The 17,391-nt window shown below is 35.9% G+C and overlaps 1 protein-coding gene across 1 annotated transcript in view; it reads left to right on the top strand.

Annotated features, from left to right (window-relative positions):
- LOC149803930 (hepatocyte growth factor receptor-like) overlaps window positions 1-17,391 on the top strand; it is a 192,745-nt gene that overhangs the window by 87,488 nt on the left and 87,866 nt on the right. The window contains exons 10-12 of the mRNA XM_089953741.1: window positions 3,236-3,349; window positions 14,204-14,317; window positions 14,874-14,970. Coding sequence (XP_089809867.1) covers window positions 3,236-3,349; window positions 14,204-14,317; window positions 14,874-14,970 — 325 coding nt within the window. The remainder of the gene's footprint in view (window positions 1-3,235; window positions 3,350-14,203; window positions 14,318-14,873; window positions 14,971-17,391) is intronic.

Raw genomic sequence — 17,391 nt, forward strand, 5'->3', positions numbered from 1 at the left:
ACATTCACAGTAATTTAATTGTAATTTTCGAGTGACAACTCATTATAAATTGAATCATGTTCATACCCAAAATAGGGAAGGATTATGCAAGCTTGGTCAGATCAGGTAATATTTCTGCGTGCGTGTGTACGCTCTTAAAAGTCATGCGATTTATTTATCATTTAAAATTTGAATTTTTTAAAATTGGTATGAATAATTTAGTAAGTAGAATAGTAATAAATGTCAAAATATCATGGGGACAGAGACCCTTGTTCTTTTCGTATACATATTTTGCTCCTTTCACTGCCTTAGTGTTATGGATAGAAATATCTCTGCAATAGTGAGCAACAAACATGGATAGCAAGAGACGCACGTGAGCCACGATAAATCTTAAGAGTTTACCCATCTAGTGTGCAGTAGAGATAAATGATTGGTGAACTGAGGAGGGTGTAGTCTATTGCTAAGTGACGAATGTCTGTTTTAAAAAAGAGGACGTAGGTCTGAGTGTCGAGATTACTACAACCATTAGGTAGGAAAAACAATTTCCGGAGGAGATTCAATGCTCGTGTTGCAGTCAACCATTTTTGGGGCAGCAATAAATCGAAGCCAGACCTCTAGAGGTGACTCAAACAACGTAATAGTGCCTGTTTCTGTATGTGTGTGATTAGTTTAGAATAAGCTGTTCACCAAACCTGGCCGAAATGTCTAGTACGGATGTATTCACACAGATGACAGCATTAACTTCTTCAAGGTCTTCAATGATCCTCGTGTGTCTATATGTTTCCAGCAGTAGGGGCGATTGGTGACTTGGGAACTGCCGTATTCATCTATGCATTCATTACTTAGAAACTGTCGTATTCATCAATGCATTAGTTACTTGGTAACGGCTATATTCATCTATTTATACGTAACACAGATAACCGTGTTTATCGATGGGTTAGTCTGCGGCAAAAGCCACGGTCACTTTACAAACATTACCAGGAGAGTATAGAGAATCGACGTGTTTGCATTGTTTAGCCCATGACAACCTAGCAGGAACACTTATGAGAAGACAATAGTGCAATATGGGTAAGGTCGCCATTCAACCCAAGTAACTAAGTGAGTCTATGACGTCGCCAAAGACATACAACAGTTGGGACTCTTTTCTTGACAGTTAAAATGTGAAATATTCTTTAAAGTTATTCAATCACATACATGTGACAATCCAGTTCTTTGCTAGAGTGAGCAAAACATTTTTGTAGGTATGTTTTTCTTTGTTATATTTTGAACAAATTTGAGCCACATATTTTCTTTCTAATTTTTAGTTAAGATTGCTATATAACTGGTTTTAATCATTTTCATTAAAATTGTTATATAAATATTTTGCCTTGTCATTGTTATTCTTGTCTAAGAGCATCTGGAGATAAATGTACTTGTGAATAATCTCATTCATCTCTACGTTTTCCATCATTATGATTTGTCTCCCTTACCGGGGACTTCAGTCCCAACATAAATAATGCAATCCTTACTTAGAGATAGATGTCTAGAGTTATACCCCTTGGTTTAGGAAACAGTCTTTAAAAGTAATTAAGCAATCTTCATGGGAATTAAGATGAAAACAACAACATCCATAACAGAAATCAGAAGACTCATTCTGGATATGTAGCATTTTTTAAAATCAAAATGAAGTAAAAGATTTAGAACCAATACATTTTATATCATCGCCAATGAAATACCACACAAAAGAAACAAACGAAACAAAACCTTAACAATACATTCGTTGCAAACTTTAAAATTTTCAAACAATGAACACAATTATGATTCTCTTCCAAGATGTTAGAACTGGCACTGGCAGTAATGTCAATGGTTTTTCTCCGAAGTAGTTACCACAAAGTTTCCGTTGTGCCGATTTTATGCCAAGAGCTCTGAGATCACAATTCAAGGTGTTCAAATACAGCACTGCATACGTGTCCATGGATGCTATTGAGTAACCATGTGTAAATGGTATGATTACTATTTGACACAATATAACTCATTGTATTCGTTAGCCAACGTTACAGGAACACAGTGCATATGTACATGGCATGGTCACTAAGTGACACTTTATATTACATTGGCTGTTTCATAGTTTGAGAGCTTACATGATACATTAAATGTGGACACAATCATATATAATAAACAAATTCTTTCACAACTAGAGAAAAATGTCTTCACAGCATTTTTGATCTTCTTTGATTGTAGCTGCGTACTTAATCCATATTATTGCTCCATATTGATTTTATGTTTATAACTTTATTCATTATATTGCCCCATTTTGATTTATGATGTAAACTTAGTTTATCTTTTTTATGCGATATTTACTATAGTACACTAAAACCTATTGCGTCCACCGCCGAGGTTAGTTTAGTCCTATCAACTGTTAAAGAGAGTAAAGGTATGCTCTGAAAATGAGACAACCTTCTGGTTGAGGTCACTTTTCTCCAATCTCTCCCTCCAATCCTACCAGATTAGTTTGGTTCCATTTTGTTGAGAAAAATAAACATATTCCAGAATATAAAGGTGTTTGTTTTTATTAACTTGAGAGTTGTACTGTTTATATTGTCATTACATTTCCTCTTCCGAAACAATGTTTTTTCTTCTTCAGCAAACATGTTATTATTCGAATTAGTATAAATTTCCTATATTTCAGTTATCAGTTTTTTTATGGATATTTCAGTTTTTACAAAATACATTTAAAGACCCATCAACACACTGGGGAAATAATATGACCCCTTTACAACCTTATCAAACCATAAGTTAGAGTTAAAAAAAAAGTTCATTCCATAAAACTGTATTAATTCACTGAAACGAATTATCAAAGATTGTTTTTAATTTAAAAATCTGAATTTGAGATATGTACCTTTGTATAGAATGTTTGAATTAAAAAAAATTCAGGAAAAGCTAACAGTTCGAATATGAGTCTCATTTATGTCCTCGCATCACATCCAATGAAACAATGTTATTTTTTTCTTCAGATATTATTAGAAGTACCATACATTTTTGTGTGGATTTTACAGTTTTATACTAAATCCACTTAAAGACCCTTCATCATTCTAGGAAAATAATAGTACCACATTACCTCCTTACTAAACCATACGATAGAGTTCAAAATAGAAGTTCATTCCACAAAAAAGGTATTAATTTGCAGAATTGAATAATCATAAATTTGTTTTTAATTTAAAAATCTGAATTAAATTCACATCTGTAACTTGTTTAATTTGAATTGAATATTTTTCAGATGCTGACGTTGCATGAGTCTCATTTGTGTCCTCGCATCACATCCAATGAAACTGAGATACTTGTTCCATCTGAGACGAATAAGAAATTCGTGGCGTCAGCATTAAACCTAGAGGTGAGACAAGTGAATTTTCATTCTGTATCATCATAACCTGTTATTATTTGAGAGCTTCATCTCAATAGGTGAGAGTTTCAATTTATTTGGTTCCAGTCTTATATATATCGATTTGGAAAACATGATGTAACAATAATTCTAATAATAATACTGATAATAATAATTGTATAATTGGTATATAAATAATATACCACTGGTCAACAGTGAAATCATTACTGACTTGAAAAGGCCCTAATCTGGAGTATTTTGGTGTGCCGAACACGAATATAACCGTGAAAAATTTGTATTGGCTCTCGTTTTGAAGATATTCATATACCTCATTTTCTATGTTTCACTGTGTAAATTTCTCCAGTAGGACTGCAGCAACATCCGGAATAATGATGTAACATTGCATAATACCATCATGCTCACATCATCCACAGTTGATTGCATCATTTTCTGATGCAATGCAATACTAATGCCATGCGGCTGCTGAAGTAAGTTGACGTCAGCAGTGTACTATACATGTGTAGGCCTATTATACTAATGCCAGGCGGCTGCTGAAGCTGACGTAAACAGTGTACTATATAAAGCCCAATCAGATAGGTTCAGCATTTAAAATATTTTAGACGTTGTGCGAGACAGTTCAAGCTACTGTTACATAAAACTTATTATTTTATCCATTTACGTACAATAAAGAACAGTAATGCCTCGAAAGTGTGTTAATACCGCGGACAATTTTTGCTATATTTGTGGGGAAGTGACATTTGCCAACCAGAAGAAAAGTATCAATTCTCAAGTGAAGAAGGCATATCATCTTTACTTCGGATGCAAGGTTGGTGACCAAGACAAGCCTTGGGCTCCGCATATATGCTGTGCTACATGTACAACACAGCTTTCACAGTGGTTGAATTGCAAAAGGTCATCAATGCCGTTTGCAGTCCCAATGGTGTGGAGAGAGCCAAGCAACCACCTAAATGACTGTTACTTCTGCTTGGTTCTTCCTCTTTCCGGCGGAATAACGAAGCGAAAGAAGTCGAGAATAGTCTACCCAAACATTCCGTCTGCATTGAGACCAGTTCCACATGGTGAGGGACTTCCTATTCCAGAACCTCCAGCAGAATATTCTCTTGATTCATCTGACGAAGACAAAGGTGAGTCGACCTGTTCTTCTCCTGGTCCATCAGCATGCAGTGATCCAGATTTTCACTGTGGTGCATCATCAACCCCACACAGAATAACACAGGAAGAACTAAATGACCTGATTCGTGATTTGGACTTATCAAAGAACAAGGCAGAATTGCTAGGATCAAGACTCCAACAATGGAATCTTCTAGAAGAAGATGTCACAATTACTGCATATCGAAAGCGCCACCAGCAATTGGAGCCTTTCTTCAGAAAGGAAAGTAATCTGATATTCTGTTCCGATATTGAGGGCCTCATGAATGCTTTAAAAATCACTCATGACCCACAAGAATGGAGACTATTTGTGGACTCTTCGAAACTGAGTCTCAAGGCTGTGCTTTTGCACAATGGAAACATTCTTCCATCTATTCCAGTAGCGTATGCTGTCCACATGAAAGAGACATACGATAACTTAAGGCAGCTACTGAATTCCATTGAGTATAACAAGTACAGCTGGCACCTCTGTGGTGATTTGAAGGTAGTTGCCCTTTTAATGGGACTGCAGCAAGGATATACAAAATACATGTGTTTCTTATGCGAGTGGGATAGCCGAGCAAGGGAAATGCACTACATGAGGAAGGAATGGACTCACAGGCAGAATGTAGCCATTGGAGAGAAGAATATCCAACACCCAGCTCTGGTTGAGGCTCAGAAAATCTTGCTACCACCCCTTCACATCAAACTAGGTTTGATGAAGAACTTCGTGAAAGCCATTGACCGGACTTTGCCAGCATTCCGATACCTGCATGAAAAATTCCCTCGACTCAGCGAAGCAAAGATTAAAGAGGGAGTTTTTGTGGGTCCTCAGATTCGAGAGCTTTTCAAAGATGACCGGTTCAACAACTTGCTGGAAGGTGACGCGAAACAAGCATGGAATGCTTTTTGCCTAGTTTCTACAAACTTCCTCGGAAATGTTAGGGCAGAAAACTATAAGGAACTAGTAGAAGACATGTTGATGAAGTATAAGAAACTTGGCTGCAATCTGTCTCTAAAGATTCACTTCCTTCATTCCCATTTGGATTTCTTTCCTAGCAACTGTGGTATTGTTAGTGATGAACACGCCGAACGTTTTCATCAAGATATCGCAACAATGGAACAAAGATACCAGGGAAAATGGTCCACTACAATGCTGGCTGACTACTGCTGGACACTCCTCAGAGATGCTCCCGAACAGCTGTACAAGAGACAGGCGAAGAAATCTAAGATGTAGTCAATGACTTGATTTTTTATAGGTAGGCTATTACAGTTGACCTTTTACTATTGGAATGCATTTCGTTATGTAAACATTAATTTCTTGCAGATTACAAAAAAACTAGAGCCAATTTTGCAATTTGACTGTCATATTCGTGTTCAGCACATAAAAATTGATAAGAATTGACTAATTTTATTTCAGTAACATGACTTTTGTAAAAATTTGTTGTCCAGTGTACTTTGTGATAAACAACTAATTAAATATATACAGAAAACAACCCACAGAGCGATTGTAGATGAAATTAACTTGAACGTGCACGTTTTCTTGCCTTTACACAGACACAGGCATCGTCCATATAAACTGTTACGGTCAGGGATTGACCATATAAAATACTCAGGATAGGGACTATCCATATAAAGTACACAGGTTGGGGATTGTCCATATAACGTATTTAGGTCAGCGATTGTCTATATAAATAATAGTGTTGGTGGTTTATTGTTTTCTCAGATAAGAGTCATGTATTGTCACGAACCCGAATTTTTTGACAATAATATTCACAAAAGAAGTTGCTGACAACTGCAGTTTCGATCAGGGGAAATATTTGCGTGGTTAGACAATTCATAAGATACCAGAGTAGTTTTCATGTACAGTCCCTGCCCTAAGTATTTTATATTGACAATCCCTTATCTGAATACATTTTATGGTCATTTAATGACCCGAGTACTTTCTATGGTCATTTAATGACCCGAGTACTTTCTATGGTCATTTAATGACCCGTGTACTTTCTATGGTCATTTAATGACCCGAGTACTTTCTATGGTCATTTAATGACCCGAGTACTTTCTATGGTCATTTAATGACCCGAGTACTTTCTATGGACAATTACTGACCCAGGTAATTACTAAAGTCATTAATTGTGTATTTGGATTACCCCGGTCAATGATTGTCCATAGAAAGCTCTCTAAACCTATCATCTAAATAGGTAATGCTACTCATGCTTTAATTTTGTTGTCTTGTCCATTTGCGCTGATTGATTTGGTATTGCCCATCATTTTTTGAATTCTTCGCCACATTTCCTTCGCTTTTGTATTAATGTCCAGTTTTGAGCAGTTTTCTCTCCGGGAGTTTTGTTTAGTTGTCATAATTATTTGTTTGACTGCTGTTTACATTACCTTGTAATTTATGAAATCCCTATTGTTTCTTGTTTGTTTGTTTTTTTTAATTTGTTTAGCACTATTTGTTTCCTTAAGAGTTGATTTACACTCATTATTCCATCAGGGTACAGTAGGTAGTTCTTCGCATCTGTTTTACACTCATTATTCCACCAAGGCACAATGGCTTTGTGTGCTAACCCTTTAGTTTTCGGAATTGTTGCTTGTGCAATTGAGTTAATCGTTTATAATAAGTTGTTTTGAATGTATCAATGTTGTGGTGGTATACGGTTGATGGGTTGACTGATTCACCGAATTCTTTAAACTAGACAAATTGGCTTGTTCGTACTGTCATCTTAGCAGATGTGACACATTTATTTCGGCATCATAAATTGTATTTGTAAGTTTATAGGATTACGGTCGTTCCACAGAGTGTCACTTCCATCGACAGTTATGCTTGCTACTATTGGAGTACATATATATAAATGTATTGCTGATGTGTTTTCGGTGCGGTCATCTAACGGGGTGTAGGATCAGTTATTGAGGAAGACTAATTTACATTTTGTACCCATTGGTCTACGATTTTGACTTTAAGGTTCATATTTTGCTTCCACATAGTTCGTTATGAGCACTAAAGTCCATACATAGTATTACCCATTCACCACAGTCTTTAATCATTTTAGTTATTTCGTCTGAAGCCAGATTATTATCATGCTATGTTTGGCGTGTGTTGTAACTGCCTAGATGAGTCTAGCTTCGGGAATTTATTGTCTATGGCCGGATAGAAACGGATTGCCTTCCTTCACCAATCCGAACGCACGTTACAAAATTCATTCAGAGCGTGGATTTTCTGTTCCAATCAGACGAGAGCTGCATGTGACGTCACATAATCTGCATAGGTTTGATAGAGAGAGTGAATCGATGAGACATAGTCTGAATATGACTGAAACAAAGAAGACAATGAATTTAGGTGCATAAGCAGCGGAGATGACGAGTTATTGGATAGCTGCTAATAATCAACCACAGTGATACTTCCAAATGGAATGGTTTTAATTTGGATTTAAACGATTTATCTTTTCTTCGCAAGACTTTGTATCAGTATTTGCACATGCACCACCTTCTCCCTCCGTACCTCAAATACAGGATTTTAGACAGAGGCAGAAACAAGAACTGGAGATCGACCTAAGAGAAACAAAGTTTCCGGAGCCAAATATTCCCTTCCAGTCAGTACTCCCTTTACACTGAATAATGAGATAGCAGCTGCAATGGTCTCTACCAAATAGTCCACAGTGGCAGGTCAAGCAATCGGACCTGATGGTGGCAACGGCATAAGGCAGATAAAGCGCACTGCCTCCTGTTCCAGAGCTTCTTAAAAAGACACCCGACGATTCATTTTAGGGCCCAAACATATATACAAATGAGTGACTACTTAAAGATTGCCATATCAAGCAAAACTTATATACCTTTCACCCATGATGTTTGAATGATGTTGGGCATGAATTAGTGCGTGTGTGTAGGTCCATATTATAAAAGAAACCAAAGCAGGAATCAGTTATGTTTTCTTTCCGGTATATGCTCTTGTAAAGCTTACAATAAAATGTCACAATTCATCGCCAAAGTCCATTTTACTTTTTTCACTCTTGTTTTTTTTCTTTCTTTTTTTTATACTTTTTCCACAGCCAAATAGTTTTCCTTATCTTTACTTTACTTGTTATGGTTTTTTATCTCTTTTTTCTGAACGGGGATGGCATGTCCTTCTTTTCGGAGTCTCTGTCCTCCTCATCTTGTTGTTTATATCTTTCATCTGTTCTCTTTTTTCTTAGGGCAAACTGAAAATCAATGTCCTTTCTTCTGACGACGATAACTTTAACTTTGTTTCTCTTTATGCCTATTCGACTTTATGTTGTATTCGTTTTGTTGCAAACTTACGTTTCTTCCGGTATATACAGAAAGTATCTTTACTTTGATTTCAAAAGAAGGGTGAGTAGCACATAGCCTTCTCTGAAGTAAACCTTCTGGTGACACCTCACAAATAAGCTTTCATCAGAAGTTAGATCTGCGCTGGCTCTTCCATTTTCTTGACTGTTTGAGAGTGGAACGAATAATCTTAGGAAGACACTCACCGTATATATGGGGTCCATGGCGTGTACAATCTAGTCATTTACTATTTTTCCTGTCATGATGGAACGATATAACGATTTCAATGAGAAAGGGAAAGAAAGTAAGAGGCCACGACAAGACATATTGCGTTGCACATTAACTGAAGTCCTAACTCAAATCCATGCCATTGAATTTGTTGGTGGTGGACGACCTTAGCAGCATCAAACGTAGCCGCATCCAAATTAACAACAGTCAGGAAAATAATTCGCCCGTTCCAGCGTCTTTGGAAGAAAATATGCTGACAAGAAATATACCGCAGAATGAAGAAAATAAACTGGGGGAACATTCGAAATTCGGACCGAGTAAAAGAAAGAAGAGAAGCATAACTCCTGTAAAAGCAATCCAGACTATTCTTAGACAAAACCTACGGCATTCAGGAACTGTAACAACAGCAAGACCTCTTGACGCCACGCTACATGTTGACAGTTCTTCTTCAAGAAGAGCGCAGACACTTGTTGTTCGATCCAGCCATTAACCAGATGGAAATTACATTCAAGTCGATCATTACGAGAAACGTTTCGATGCCATTACGAGTTTTGCCTCATACTTGGGTATAGTTTTATTTTGAGACATGGGATTATGGGTAGATCGAAATGTCCTTATTGTTTAGCTTCTAAGCCTTGTCATCATGAGAGACACGAACGAATGCATTGCTCTGCTTGTCAGCGAACCTATGTCAGCCTTACGTGTACCAACAACATCTCATGACAAAGAAGCACAGTGGAAACGTACTTGCCAACTGCTGAGATTGCGATATACATGTGGAGAATTCATACACACCAATAGTGCCAAGGCGCACGCGTGTCGAGGAATGAAAAAATGTCACATGTGTCTCTAAATATTGAACTTGGAACATGAATGCTACATTTAAAAATGCCGATGGAAGCAAGAGGAGGAGGCTGACAAGAAGAAAGGGAATTTCATCATTGTGGCCTACAAGACGGCACATGCTAGCTAAAACTTGTACAAAACACCTAAAAGACAATATTCTCCTTCAAATGACTAACGAGATACCAAAGAGTACGATTGATAGAAAGGAAATCGTTGACATGATTTTCGGAGCAAACGGCGCTGCAACGGCAAATGACTATGAGACCCTTGAGGAGAGAAACATCAAACTTAAAACCAGTCTTGAAGAACAACGTCATAGTGACTTCCTGCAGTGTTACGTTCGGCATGTTGAGGACGAAGTGGCAAATTACGTTATTTCCAGTGATGATCACCAAATTTGGACATACAGCAAAACCGTAAGCATGAACCACAGTTTAAAAATGAAACTTAACTGGTAGCCCCGAAAAATTGACGAACTGGTCGCAAATATATTCGAGTTAGTTAACGTGAAAATGGTGGACCTAAGAAGGGCATTATACGGAACGGGTGACTTTTGCCTGAACATGCGATGTTCGAAATTTAAGATTACCAAACTTTCATGGACATTGAAGAATGAAGAAGAGAAACAACAACTCTTCAGCAACTTCCTACGTGCAAGCACTACAAGTGGTTCAGGACTAACATTTCCGGATGGGAAATAAAATTTCCATTAGGACCCAAAGGTAGCCAAGAAGCCAATTCAAAGGATACGATGCAGGTCTACAAAGACACGAAGCAAGTGAACAGCTATATAATGTGAGCTGTGGTTTTCGTAAATTTTGAAAATAGCGTTCAGAAAAAAAAATACGTCACTAATATATGAATATGACTGTTAATAGAATATTTAATTGTCAACTAATATTAATCAATTCATATGCAAATGTAACAGAAATACCTATGTTTGAGATTGTCGACTCTGGTATATAGTTAATGGTTTATTAAGTGATACCTCTTTGAACAGTACTGCATGAACAAAGTTGTTGTAATTGCTCGAGACAATGCAAAATAGCCACGAACTGCTACAGGTGCAGAATATCACTAATTACCATCGTTTGAATTTGCCAACAGTGGCAAAGTAATTTGTTACTGTTTTAAGCATTATCGCTTCTCAATAAAAGTATCAGTACATCTTACTTTGTCACAATGAATCTTTGTTTGTCATACAATATCATAAGTTTATTACATCACGTTGGCATACTATATTCGATTAAATACTACTCATGCAGTGAACTTTGGCATACTGAAATAAGCTTTATGTAGTCTATTGAGGATGGAGATTTTAGAGTAACCGCACAAAACTGTACAATTACCCACTCACCAAATCGACAGTCGACCCTATGAAAAACTGTATCAAATCGTGTACTAGTAACGAGCGCGGCGTCCCAACCAGTTCACTTTACCATATGGACACGCATATATTGCCGAATATAACAAAAATGGTCCAAAGACGATAGTCACCAACAAAAACGATGACTTCGACACAGCAAGAATTGAACGAGGGACCCATTGTGAACTCCATGTTCTAACAATACAAATTTCAAGTCTTCTTGCCTGACTATTGTAATTGTGCCAGTCGATTGGAAGTGTTTGAAAAATGGCCCAAGGATTGGAAGGCATTACCTACTCCGAATGTGTTAGCTCGAACATGATTTTTCTACTTGTGGTCTGAGACTTGACTAGGATACGAAGTACAGTGTTTCCGTTGTGGTATGACGTTGCGTATGAATCTAAGAATCTATGTATCTATCAAAGTTTTAGCTATACCGGAACATGCTAGATGATCTCCACACTGCCCTTACTTTTATATGGCCTTTCTACCTATCACACTGCAACACATTTGTGTCGGTACCATAGAGAAGGTAGCACCGTTGTCCAGGAAATAAAAAGGAATACTACCAAAACTATGTACAAAAATGGAACGATTTGCAAGATCGACTCTTCATGACGACGAGGATAAAAAGGGGAAGACTTCCAAAACAGATACTTCATTCTAACTACGAAAGTGTGAAGCTGTGCCTTGCGATTGTAATGATGCGTACATTGCGATATCAGTGATTTAGAACAACATCGTGGGAACTTTACTAATACTACTACTTCTACAATAGAAAGTGATAATGTGCGTGTAAAACCCAGCTATGCGAAATAGATTGCTTCGGTGGAATTTGTGGTTAGTGAGTATATTGCATGGTATGTGTGTGCATATTCCGGCAAAATAAATCAATGAGTGGAAGTGGAGTGTCATTTAACAAAAGTTTCTGCCCTGTAAATACGTTCCTGTTTCTAACTAAAATTGTTACCTATCTAATTTTGTTTCACTTTGTTTGTTTATTGTGAATAAAAACTTGTTCATTATTTATAAATTTGTATTTGTTGTTTGTTTTTTCTCTGCAAACACTGGACGCGGTGACTAGGTGCTCTTTCACCTGTCTCTATCCATCTCGGTTATGTTATCAATAACGTTCCTGCAAAATCAAAAGGATGTTTTCCATCACGTCCGCGCTTGCGGATTATAAGTCGGTGCGGTTGCCAGTCTGCTAAGAACTACCCTGGAAGTAATTAGTCCGTGAAAACAAAACCTACAATTATATAACAATTTGAACCTCCGATAGAAGTATGTAAGGTGGCTTTATCCCCCAGCTAACAGGCCCTACCAAAAAATGAGACACTAATTGGAAAATTTTGATTTTCTTTTATAGTTTTAGGTTCCAATTAAAAACCACAAGATCACTAAATGTACAAATTGGCATGTCCCTCCGAATAAGGCGGAACTAAAACATTTACCTTTATCATATTACATATATCACTAAATATTACACAAGACACTAACTAATGCACCATACCAAAAATAACCAAACATAATGCCTCCCGGACTAATTGTTTTCAAAAAGAGTAAAACCAGAGGTTACAACTTTAAGTTGCATGCTAACGATATTCATGCGTAAATCACTGGATGTTTGGTGTGCTTGCCGTGGTGCTGCCGTCACTCATCATGTCGTTGCCTCCTGCTCTTGCCACGTCCAGACAATGCAGTTGAGTAGTATGCACTGCATGCAGAAATACAGAGAAAATTGGCAATACCTACACTTTATATGCGTGAAACGGAGATTAAAAGTCATTCTTGTCAGGATAGTCATAAAGGAAAAAATGAAATAGATCAAGACCACCTTGGTCAAGAAAAAAACATAAGGAACAATAAGAAGAAACAGGAAGATTTCAAGAGATTAAATAACATCTGGATCAGGGAGGATGAAATGAAGAAGAACATAAATTTTCTCCAAGAAATTGGTGGAAGAATTTGAATGCAATACAAGAAGAAGAACCCAATGGCCCTTTTCAGGGCTAAGCCATTCCTTCGAAAATATCTCTACTCGTTGCCTAATTTGTTTGTATTTATGTTGTATAGGTATTTGCCTGTGTACTTGTTTGTTTGTGTATGTATGTCTATGCTTATCCCTATATAACCCATTTGGTACTTATAAAACCCCATAACGTCACCTCTGTTTTATTTCCCTGATGCACCCAGTGTTCAATTCCTCTTTTACCCTTTATATATTTTGCCAAATTAATTTAAAGGTGCCATATATATTGTCCCCTATCGACTACATTAATTATTATATAAAACAATACTATAATTTTATCGAATATTTGATATTTTGTCATCATTACTTATAAGTGTTTAATTACAGCTAATATGCATTTGAAATATAGATGCAAGTATTAATATTACATGGACATCATCAATGACTGATTTAAGTACCTTAGCTTAATTGTAAGAGTTCCAGTCTTACATCACGTGGCATTTATTTCAGGGGCACTAAACATAAACGTATATCCAAGTATAGACAAATTTGATACGCTTGGAAACGTATTACATGTAACAGAATTTAAACATTTCTCAGAGATGAATAAATCAAGCTGATATAACTGAACACTTTCTATGACGATTTTAATAGCTTTCTTCAATATTATAATCTAAGAGCTACAATTTAAGTTGAGGGCACAAACCATGGCATGTCGAGGATACACTTAGTGACTCATACTTTGATTTCATGATGAGGAGAGGGATTGATTTAGATTTATACGTTGTTACTCCTATATTTTGCCTATTGCGTTAGTTTGATCTTGCGGCCTAATTTGCAGCTCTTACATTCATTTATTTTATCTTTAATTTAATAAATTGTGACCCACTAAGTTGTAGCTATTACATTAGTTTGATATCGGAGCTCATAAATTGTACCTATCACATACGTTTTTTTTTGAAGACTCATAGTTTTTACATATTGCATAAGTTTTATATAATTAATGCGTTTATTGCAGGATTTTCAAACCCCGCTCATATGTTTATTTAGTCTGGACGATGGCAAACAGGTCAATGCCAATGTGACAAGACTTTCCAATGGGATAAGCATCACTGAATGTGAATTCGTACATGTAAGTATACTACACAAACATGTTATTCATTGTAACTTGCTTTTTATATTATCGTTTGATAAAGGAATGGAGAAAGCACTTTGAAATACTCTCATATATATGTCCTATACAGACAGGACAGGTTTCCCTGATATCAAGGTTGATACTGATAATAAAAGTTATTTTAATTTCTATCCTTCATGTACAAGGTTGATAATGACAATGAAACAAAAAAATGACTTAAAATAATGTCGTTAATGGATATGCGTCCTTTACAAGGAACTATCTGTTAAAACATATGTTTAACATATACCTGTGTAACCGGGGCCATGCAGCAAGATGAACGAGCCCTATCGTAATTGATGTTTCTCATTACTCATCTCTCTAGCTATTTGTATATTGCTTGACCTATCCTATAAATGTCATTTATTTGCCTACAACACAAGATAATAAGCATTTAAATAAGTTTGAGTTGCTAAATAACATAAAAGGGAAGCTTTTGGATTAGAAATGTGCTAAATGAAAGAACATATAATGAAACAAAGAATTGCTGAAAATGTCAACTTTTTAATTTCAGTTTTCCTATATGGGTGATACAAATATATCGAATGTGCCATTTCACATTTCCTGGGCTAGTCTCAACAATAATCTCGACAATCCAGACCAAATACAAGGTAAACATATTTTGTTCATCTGGAATAAATTCAAATTATAATTGTCGTAGTCATTAATCTAAATATAGCATGATTAAGATATCCAGTATGAGATGTGCTATGGTATATTGTGATTACCATACTTTCAAGCTATCTTGGAAATTGCATCCAGCGCTTCTGTCTGCGTATTCATATTGGCATTAAGTGTAATGGATAAGAAAACGTAACGTATTCAGCGCTGCCATGCAGTAATCCTTTTTTTCTGAATTAATGATGTCATATAATGAGTTCTGTGTATACTTGGCAAATTATATTGAATGAAAAAGTACTGAAACAATTTCTTCAAAACATTACAACAAGGATTGGAAACTTGTTACCTTCAAATAGCGGAGATAATGTATTAATGGGTAACTGTTCACCAAACCAACTACCTTGCCAGTTCTTGATGACAGTGGAACATTCTTACTAAGTTTATCTAATTCCACTCTGAGGGTAAAATGTTTGTTACTATTATTATTATTATTATTAGTATTAGTATTATTATTATTCATTATCATTATTATTATTATTATTATTATTATTATTATTATTATTATTATTATTGTGTGCAAATTAAGAAAAGTTATAATAAAACACCAATAGAGGAAAATTAGGTCATTTTATTTAACCAAATTTATATTTTAATGGCAAAATTACCTGAGATACGAGTTCTTACATTGAAGTCTTACAAGAAATAACATTTGAAGTAGCCGTGATATTAGTATAGGAAGCAACTGTGCTAATTTCACCTTTGGTATATTCAGATCTTGAATGTTATGGAGGAACATAGCTCCAAAATAAAAGCATCAGTTTTAAAACATGTTCATTGACTATGAACCAAGTATCTTAGTCTTGAACTGAATTGTTAGAAATTTTTTAATTATTTTGACAACATCGTAATTAGCTGTCAAATATGGAGTAAGCCTATGGTGTTTCTGTCATACCATCCAAAACTGCACCACAACCACGTGACCATGCCCAATGACATCACAGTACTAATCGCAATGCAACTAGATATGACATTTCTTCGAGAATTTTGATTTCACTAGGGCCTTAACAGAGTGGAGCAGTAAGAAAGAGTGACAGATATTTAAATGTTTGGGAGAGATTTAACAATGGTTATTCCTCCCGCCACCACTTCCTCATTATAGATTACACACACACAAAACTTTGAGTATATCCTGAAATCCTAGCAGCATACCTGTAGGTGAGATAACTTGACTATTTTATTCGATTTGATTGGTTTCTGGTTATTCCATGGTATTTATGTTACTTGAACATTATCTTACAGTGTTTTTGGTTTTGTTTTTTTTTTTCTCACAAAAGCTGTCGTCATAGATATGTTTATTCTGATACAAATTTGATCACGAGCATACAACAGTTTAAGTTGGTGAAGTTTAATATCATGGTCTTTGCACAGTTTATGGTGGGAACCGAATTAGTACAATGAGTCCTAAAGTTTTGTGCAGAAATATGGAGTCCAAGCAGAATACATCCAGAAATGTATAGGTTTTCAATTTTGGATTTAGTTTCCCTGTTGCGTTTCACACTGATATGCATATTCACAGAACATTTGTATAGTATTAGGAAAAGTAGGTGAGACATTAAGAAACATATCATAAACTAAACAAACAGGATGTGGGGGGAGAAGATCATAAGAACAGGCTGGAATGGAGAAGTATAATAAAAACAATAATGAGTAGAAGTGTGCCTCCTTTTTATGCAACATTATTTTCTCAGCTTCAGTCAGAAATGTCATCAAAAGCAAGACAATAAAGGGTGTAAATTAAACTAAATCAATATGAATTTAGCTACTTGAAGGTTGTATCAAACCGATTTTAACGTTCTGGTTATACCTGTTCTGCTCTGTTTCTGTCCATTCTGGTGATATGTCCACTGAATCAGTATGGTTGAAAAAATATTTGGCAAATTTAAAAATTGAAAAATATTTTGGCAGATAATTATTATACACTACTTCTGCCAAAGAGATGTAAATAATTTTATTTCTTGGTTTGTTGATTGTAGTTGTTGCTCAATTCAAATGCCGTATTGAAAACTATTGATGCATTCTCATACTTTGTTACAAATATTTATTGCAGATGCATGTCTCCATATATTGGTGAATATAGCTTGAATAAGGTATAACAATTCTAGCTGGAACAATGAACATTGCTAGAGAAAACGGAAGTGAGGTAAAATGTGAACGTATCGGTAGTATGTGATGCTGGATTGTTCAAGACTTTTCCATCTCATCTGCTCACCATGAAAAGTTAATTTGTACCAACTCATGATGATCTTTAGGTAACTGTCAGAAAGGTATAATTGACGATAGTCAAAGATCAACCAATACTACTCGAGTCAAAAGTTATAAACTCATACAGCTGTGGCAAAAATGATAAAGTA

Source organism: Sinohyriopsis cumingii, chromosome 3, assembly GCF_028554795.1.
Source record: "Sinohyriopsis cumingii isolate HCF-2022 chromosome 3, ASM2855479v2, whole genome shotgun sequence".
NCBI classification, from domain to species: domain Eukaryota; kingdom Metazoa; phylum Mollusca; class Bivalvia; order Unionida; family Unionidae; genus Sinohyriopsis; species Sinohyriopsis cumingii.